The sequence below is a fragment of the Bombina bombina genome, chromosome 1 (genome assembly GCF_027579735.1).
Source record: "Bombina bombina isolate aBomBom1 chromosome 1, aBomBom1.pri, whole genome shotgun sequence".
NCBI classification, from domain to species: domain Eukaryota; kingdom Metazoa; phylum Chordata; class Amphibia; order Anura; family Bombinatoridae; genus Bombina; species Bombina bombina.
This window is the reverse complement of record NC_069499.1, coordinates 392,357,547-392,366,225: the sequence shown is the minus strand read 5'-3', so window position 1 is coordinate 392,366,225 and position 8,679 is coordinate 392,357,547. Positions and strand designations below refer to the sequence as shown.

At 43.8% G+C, this 8,679-nt stretch overlaps 1 protein-coding gene across 1 annotated transcript in view; it reads right to left on the bottom strand.

The window, feature by feature from the left end:
- KIF5C (kinesin family member 5C) overlaps positions 1–8,679 on the bottom strand; it is a 350,079-nt gene that overhangs the window by 120,602 nt on the left and 220,798 nt on the right. The window contains exon 17 of the mRNA XM_053698287.1: positions 1,429–1,546. Coding sequence (XP_053554262.1) covers positions 1,429–1,546 — 118 coding nt within the window. The remainder of the gene's footprint in view (positions 1–1,428; positions 1,547–8,679) is intronic.

Here is an 8,679-nt window from a genome sequence, read left to right as displayed (position 1 = left end):
AATATTTATATAAAGTATTCTTTATTAGACAGTATATATATATATATATATATATATATATGAGTGTAATAGTTTATTTAAATGTTTTTATGATGTGTATGGTGCAACTTTTTTTTTTTAACCCTTACACTTTACTCTATGTCTTCAGTCATGCTTATTTGGTCAGCACAATTAAATTCACACACACACACACATACATATATATATATATATATATATATAATTTTATTTTTCCTATCCAATTAAATAGGATAATAATCATCCGATTAATCAGATAGGAAAATAAATAAAATTATATACCATGTCTAGGAGTTCATCTGAGTGAAGCAAAAGACCACTGCTGCCTGGGATGAGTGGGGCAGTTTTAGAATAGCCATAACTGAGGGTTTTTTATTTTTGGAAAGGGTTTTGTTTTTTTCTGTAATGGTAGTTTTTTTTATTTTCAGTAAAATAGCTTTTTAATATAATGTTAGGTTTTTGGTAACTTAGGGGGTATTAGGTTAGGGGTGTTGGGGGGGTTAGCTGGTAAGCGGGTACCTTGTGATGAGGGTTGTGGAGGTTTAGGAGTTAATAGTGTAGAGGGGTACTTTGAAATGTGCAGGTGTGGTGGTTTAGGAGTTAATAGTGTACTTTTTCCCCTTTAATGTATTCCCAATTATCTATATTATCTGTTGGAGTGTATTACATTTTAAGTTTTTCAAATAAGTTGATTAAAATTACAAGTCCTATCTGAATAATGAAAGTTTAATTTTGACTAGACTGTCTGTCCCTTTATCATCATTTGAAATTATTCTATAAATGTTAAAGGGACATTGTAAATGTTTTATAGATCTATTTATATAGCCCATCTGGGAGTGTTTTTCTAACAATATATACTGTAGTTTTGCTAATTTTGTTTAACAACATTGTGCTGATTTTCAGAATTTACTAACCAAGCCCCAAAGAGTCCTGCTTTCTCTTGTTTGTGTAATCTGTCTTTTCATATGCAGGGGAGTCTGCTCTTCCTGCTTTCCCAGACCCTTTCACTGGGTGTCTCAGACTAATCTCATCAACAGCGATAAACTGGGAGCTTCTAAGTAAGTTTTTAAAAAGTTTTATACTGGATTTTTAGATCAGTATCTGTGCATATTCTTCTTTATAGTAGTGTCTATTACATGCAGTTATATGAAATTGGTGTACACTGTCCCTTTGATGAACAAGTAAATGTACCTTTACATTAAATGCACAAACAAAGATAACCTTACTTAAAGGTTTATTCCCTCACAAATGTACACTGTATCAGTCTACACCACAGTTTTTTCAGCATTTGATCGGTTATGTTTTCAATAATTAGTCTATCAATTATGTCACAAATAAACATGGCTGTAAATACAACAATGGCTAAACACAGCAGCAGACCCAGCAGGCACGATAATTTAGAGCAGGTACCTTGGGCATGAAGTTTTGCCAGTTCCTCATTAAGAGCATCTTGTGCTTCCTCCAGCTGTCTCCTTCTATGTTCCATGTTTTGCATATAATCTGTAAGGGACTTTATCTTTGCTTCGTGCTAAAAACAAACAACAACAAAAAGTGTTTCTAATTGCATGGTAAAAACAAATGACACATGCACATTAGTTTACACGTATATTTTAGCTTTCCATGATGGATATTTATTACATATATTGTATGATTAAGTCAGTTTTTAATTTTACTGGACCATAGCTTTTATCAAATTGTTGGTGACTTAAAGGGACTTTAAACAAATAAGCATAGTATTGAGAATATTGTCCACCTCTTCTAGACATGGGTACCGCCATGTTGAAATCTAGCTCTCAATGCATTCTCAGGGCTGATGTGTTTACACATGTGCAGCAACTCTCTTTCAGATAGCTGTAGTGTAAACTAGGTCCCAAAATTGCCGCACTCGTAATCAGAGTAAGATGCATAAATTGTATTTAGTGTTTAATGTCCCTTTAACAGGCATTAAAGCATGTTTTTTTCCAGTTTGCTAAGAGAATCATAAGCAACATACAGTGGAATCCTCTTTAGACACCAAGGGACCTTCACAGACTGCAGATGGAGGTACTGAGCTACAAAAACAAACACAATACAAAATATGTTTCATTTTTCACATTTTTACAATTAGCTAAAATGTCTCAGCAATAGACTGAGACATTATTTTAGGCATTACATAAACCCAGTAGAAAGAAAAACAGTTATACTTAATTTTCTAGAAGGATATTTAGTTTTCCCATAAATAATAGCCGCTTACTGTCAGCTGCAATTACAATGTAGCCATACTAGGTCATACTTAGAGAGAAAAGCTAAACATGCCCCCCCCCCCAAAAAAAAAAACATGGCTGGGGACAACAGACAAGAGATCACTCATGTCATAAAGTGTTAGGTTAGGCGGTCATGTCACATGAATGTAAAGGACATGTTCTCTCAGTATGAAAGACTTTGCAACCAAATGATACTAGCAAAGCTACCAACATGAATAAACAATTATAGATTTCACCACCCTACATATAATCGAAAGTCTGGTAGAAGTAAACATCCGGGCATACTTAAACCGGAAGTGATGTAATGAGCACTAAACCGAAATGACGTAGCGCGAAATAAAAATAAAAAGGATTCACAAGCTTACTAGAGTCTCAGAGGTTCACACCACATATGGAAACTCCTATTACACAAATAACTCCTTTTATAATCCGACATAGAACTACAAACATAGTTGAAGCAAATATCCGGTCATACCGAAACCGGAAGTGATGCAAAAAGCACGAAACCGGAAATAACATAACGGTAAATAAGTAATGGCCTTACGAGTTGATTATAACTCTATAGAAACTTACAATATACTTGATAAGTCTAACTTTATAAACAGCCTCAATATATTTATGTTATTTATTATATAATAGTCACTTTAGAAGTAAAAAAATCGCCGGTTAAGTAGAACTCCCAGAATACAGTAGCTAAAACAGGAAGCGGCGTTCCCAATATCTTTAGCGCCAAAATAGACATAATTGACCCTGGCTGTTACCCTATATAAACTCCTAGTAGACACAAAGTAGTATAGTCTTGAAAAAGGCCTGGGAAAAGGCCGAAACGCGTTGACATACTACTGGTGAGCTTATTTCCATTATTATAGAAGTGTAAAAACTTTATTGCACCATTGTTTTTTCACAATGTTCAGGATATATATATTTTATATATATTTTTTACATATATTTTGATATTTTTCACCTATATGTATTTTTATTGCCATTTTTTTGGATACCACTTTTGATCACATCTATATAATTCATTATTTCCACTCCTTAATTTTTTCATCATTTGGACACTCATCTGGAGATTGTTGTCACATCTTAGTGAACCACATTGTTTTCCTATCACGTTTTTATGACATATTTTGGTTTGGATTAATTGTTTCACATCAATTTTGGACATTTTTTCACATCAATTTTGGACATTTTGTTTTGGACATATTTTACTGGAGATTTTGGACACTTATGGACATTTATGACTATTATTTTTTGATATTATCTTTTGATTGTATCTTTGATGTTATTTTTTTATATTAACTTTTGATTGTAATTTCGATTGTATTTTTTACACATTTTGCACAGAGTGACATTTACTCATTCTATTTTGACTCTAACTTGTATATGTTGTAGTGATCACTGTTTGGTATAATATTCTTACATTACATTTGTGCATTCACCCACGGTATGCTGTGACCCGACTGCTTCTTACTACCCATAACCAGGTTTTTCTCAATCTTTTATCTGTTCATATCCATGGAGGTTTTAATATTGTATGCTTAACTGTTGTTTTTATATAATAAATGCATATTGTTTATATTGTTTGTATTAAATTATCTTATCATACTCTCTTTAGCCTTTCTGCTTGTAGTGTTCCCTTCCACACTACTCTCATTTTTATATCCTTTTAAGTCCGCTAGGGGACTTTTGGAAGTGAGCTTAAGGCTTATACACTAGCGCTATATATATATATATATATATATATATATATATATATACACACACACACACACATAATATATATATCTCACACACACAATTATATATATGTATATATTCAGATATATATAGGAATATCTATTTATAAATAGTTAAAGCATATTCTGCTATGTGCAGAACATTGGAATGTGAAATATGTATGGTAAATACATAGTTAAAACCTTAATAAAAATATACTTGTACGTGTTCTTATCTACTTGACAGCAAAGGGCTCCATTGCACTTATATAAATAAGTCTATATATATTTACATATGTATATATGTGTTTATATGTGTATAGATGTCTGAAAATACATATATGTATACAACTATAGACATATGTGTATATATACACATACATGTATACAGTGACGTGCATTCATTGGAGGCAGGTGAGGCAGTGCCTCCCCTGGCCAATGTGGGAATTACAGCTTTTTTTATAAAAAAAAAAATAAAAAAAAAAAAATCTTTTTTTTTTCATTTTTTTTTTTATCTGAAAAGGTGACACCCCCCACCCCTCCACCAAATTCAGTATTTTATTGAAATGTATTGTTTTTTTAAAAAAAAACGTAATATTAAGTAATACATTCATATTGCACAAGAAGGTAGAGGCCAGCTATCCTTCCATTGCCCAATATGAATGTAATACTGTGCTGTGTTATGGGCCGCTTTAGAGACTGCCACCCAGTGGGGAATAAGAGATAATGCAGCAGTCTCTCTTGCGGCCCATAACTGCTCCCACCGGAGGCTTGCCTCCAGAGCCCTCAGCCCTGCCTGCCCGCCCCTCAGCCAATCAGACATGAGTATGTCTGAGTCTCTGGGCTGAGTTCCGGGCGGGAAATTGTTGCGTCTGTTGGTGGTCAGGTGTTTTCACAGTGCAGCCGTGTCCGTTGTCATCATCAGAGAGAGCAGAGTCAGCAGAGAGAAGAAAGTGCTGCAGTGAGTGCTCAGTGCACTGTCTAGTCAACAGCAGCGGCGTGACCCGTGTGTGAGTGAGACAGCCTCAGTCAGGACAGGATTCAGCGTACTACTAGCCAGAGGCAGAGGTAGGTGATGGTACAGAGTCAGTGCTACTGCTTTAATATTATTAGACAATAGACATCACACTGACTATCACTACTGACTCTATGATTGTTACTGGTGCCGGTGTAATTTTTTTTAATTTTTTTCAACTACTTTTTTATTTGTTTCAACTATTTTTTTTTTATTTTTTTCAACTTTTTTTTTTCCCCTTCAGAATTTCTTGGCCCCCCGCGGCCCCCCCCCACTCGTACACCCCTCCTTCATCTGCCTGTGATGCTGTCTCCTTGTCATGACAGTTTTAAATCAGAGCATTGCCATGGTAACCTGGGGCAACGCTCTGATTTCAAACTGTCATTTCCTGCTGAGCCTGAGAGGGAAAGCAGCTGCCTGTGTGTGATGCAGTTGCCGTAGTGTGAAGTGCTCAGTTAGACAGTGTCCCCATGGCTAGCAAAGCTAATGCCCCCCTGCAGAGCTGCAGATTAAAGGTATGTGATGTGATGTCTCCCTCCCACCCTTCCTCCACTGTGTCTCCCTCCCACCCTTCCTCCCCTGTGTCTCTCTCCCACCCTTCCTCCTCTGTATCTCTCTCCCACCCTTCCTCCCCTGTGTCTCTCCCCCTCCCATGTGTCTCTTCCCCCCCTCCCATGTGTCTCTTCCCCCCCCTCCCCTGTGTCTCCCCCCCTCCCCTGTCTCTCTCTCCCCCTCCCCTGTGTCTCTCTCTCCCCCTCCCCTGTGTCTCTCTCCCCCCTGTGTCTCCCCCCCTCCCCTGTCTCTCTCTCCCCCTCCCCTGTGTCTCTCTCCCCCCTCCCCTGTGTCTCTCTCCCCCCTCCCCTGTCTCTCTCTCCCCCCTCCCCTGTCTCTCTCTCCCCCCTCCCCTGTCTCTCCCCCCCCCCTCCCCTGTCTCTCTCTCCCCCCCTGTCTCCGTCTCCCCCCCCTCCCCTGTCTCTCTCTCTTCCCCCTCTGTCTCTCTCTCTCCCCTCTGTCTCTCTCTCTTCCCTCTGCATCTCTCTCTCCCATCTGTCTCTCTCTCCCATCTGTCTCTCTCTCTCTCTCTCCCATCTGTCTCTCTCTCTCTCTCCCATCTGTCTCTCTCTCTCTCTCCCATCTGTCTCTCTCTCTCTCTCCCATCTGTCTCTCTCTCTCTCTCCCATCTGTCTCTCTCTCTCCCCTCTGTCTATCTCCCTCTCTCTCTCCCCCCTCTGTCTCTCGCTCTCCCCTCTGTCTGTCTCTCTTGCTCTCCTCTCTCTCTCTCTCTCCCCCCTCTGCCTCTCTCTCCCCCCTCTGCCTCTCTCTCTCTCTCTCCCCTGTCTCTCCCTCCCTCCCCCTCCCTCCCCCTCTCCCTCCCTCCCTCCCTCCCCCTCTCCCTCTGTCTCTCTCTCCCTCCCTCTCTGTCTCTCTCCCTCCCTCTCTCTCCCTCTCTCTCCCTCCCTCCCCCTCTGTCTCTCTGTCCCTCTCTGCCTCCCTCCCCCTCTGTCTCTCCCTCCCTCCCCCTCTGTCTCCCTCCCTCCCCTCTCTCCCTCCCTCCCCTCCCCTGTCTCTCCCTCCCTCCTCCTCTGTCTCTCCCTCCCTCCTCCTCTGTCTCTCCCTCCCTCCCCCTCTGTCTCTCCCTCCCTCCCCCTCTGTCTCTCTCTCCCTCCCTCCCCCTCTGTCTCTCTCTCCCTCCCTCCCCCTCTGTCTCTCTCTCCCTCCCTCCCCCTCTGTCTCTCTCTCCCTCCCTCCCTGTCTTTCTCTCTCTCCCTTTCTCCCTCCCCTCTCTCTCCCTCCCCCTCTCTCTCTCCCTCCCCCTCTCTCTCTCCCTCCCCCTCTGTCTCTCTCTCCGCTCTGTCTCTCTCTCTCCCCTCTGTCTCTCTCTCTCCCTCCCCCTCTGTCTCTCTTTCTCTCCCTCCCCCTCTGTCTCTCTCTCTCTCTCTCCCCTCTGTCTCTCTCTCTCTCTCTCTCTCTCTCCCCTCTGTCTCTCTCTCTCTCTCTCTCTCTCCCTTCTGTCTCTCTCTCCCCCTCTGTCTCCCTGTCTCTCTCTCCCCTCTGTCTCTCTCTCCCCCTCTGTCTCCCTGTCTCTCTCTCCCCTCTCTCTCTCTCTCTCCCCCTCTGTCTCCCTGTCTCTCTCTCCCCTCTGTCTCTCTCTCCCCTCTGTCTCTCTCTCCCCTCTGTCTCTCTCTCCCCTCTGTCTCTCTCTCCCCTCTGTCTCTCTCTCCCCTCTGTCTCTCTCTCCCCTCTGTCTCTCTCTCCCCTCTGTCTCTCTCTCCCCTCTGTCTCTCTCTCCCCCTCTGTCTCCCTGTCTCTCTCTCCCCTCTGTCTCTCTCTCTCCCCCTCTGTCTCCCTGTCTCTCTCTCCCCTCTGTCTCTCTCTCCCCTCTGTCTCTCTCTCCCCTCTGTCTCTCTCTCCCCTCTGTCTCTCTCTCCCCTCTGTCTCTCTCTCCCCTCTGTCTCTCTCTCCCCTCTGTCTCTCTCTCCCCTCTGTCTCTCTCTCCCCTCTGTCTCTCTCTCCCCTCTGTCTCTCTCTCCCCTCTGTCTCTCTCTCCCCTCTGTCTCTCTCTCCCCTCTGTCTCTCTCTCCCCTCTGTCTCTCTCTCCCCTCTGTCTCTCTCTCCCCTCTCTCTCTCTCTCCCCTCTGTCTCTCTCTCCCCTCTGTCTCTCTCTCCCCTCTGTCTCTCTCTCCCCTCTGTCTCTCTCTCCCCTCTGTCTCTCTCTCCCCTCTGTCTCTCTCTCCCCTCTGTCTCTCTCTCCCCTCTGTCTCTCTTTCTCTCCCCCTCCCCCTCTGTCTCTCTCTCTCTCACCCCTCTCTCTCTCCCCTCTGTCTCTCTCTCTCTCTCCCCTCTGTCTCTCTCTCCCCTCTCTCTCTCCCCCCTCTGTCTCTCTCTCTCTCTCTCTCCCCCCTCTGTCTCTCTCTCCCCTCTGTCTATCTCTCTCTCTCCACTCTGTCTCTCTCTCTCCCCTCTGTCTCTCTCTCTCCCCTCTGTCTCTCTCTCCCCCCTCTGTGTGTGTCTCTCTCTCCACTCTGTCTCTCTCTCCACTCTTCTCTCTCTCTCTCTCTCTCCCCCCCTCTGTCTCTCTATCCATTTCTCTCTCCCTGTCTCTCCCACCCCCTCTGTCTCTCTCCTTATGTGTTTCATTCTCCCCCATGGTCTTTCTCTGTCTCTCTCCCCTCTGTCTCTCTTTGTCTCTCTCTCTCCCCTTCTGTCTCTCTATCTATCTCTCTCTCTACCTGTCTCTCCAACCCCCTTTGTCCAATTTACATCAAATATCTAATTTCCTTCATAATCTTGATATCCTTTGTTGTCTCTCTCTCTCCCCTCTGTCTCTCTCCCGCCTGTCTCTCTCTCTCCCGCCTGTCTCTCTCTCCCCTCTGTGTGTCTCTCTCTCTCTCCCCTCTCTCTCTCCCCCCTCTGTCTCTCTCTCCCCTCTGTCTCTCTCTTTCTCTCTCTCTCTCTCTCTCTCTCTCTCCACTCTGTCTCTCTCTCCAATCTGTATCTCTCTCTCCCCTCTGTGTGTCTCTCTCTCTCTCCCCTCTCTCTCTCCCCCCTCTGTCTCTCTCTCCCCTCTGTCTCTCTCTTTCTCTCTCTCTCTCTCCACTCTGTCTCTCTCTCCAATCTGTATCTCTCTCTCCCCTCTGTCTCTCATTCTCTCCCCCTCCCCCTCTGTCTCTCTCACCCCCCTCTC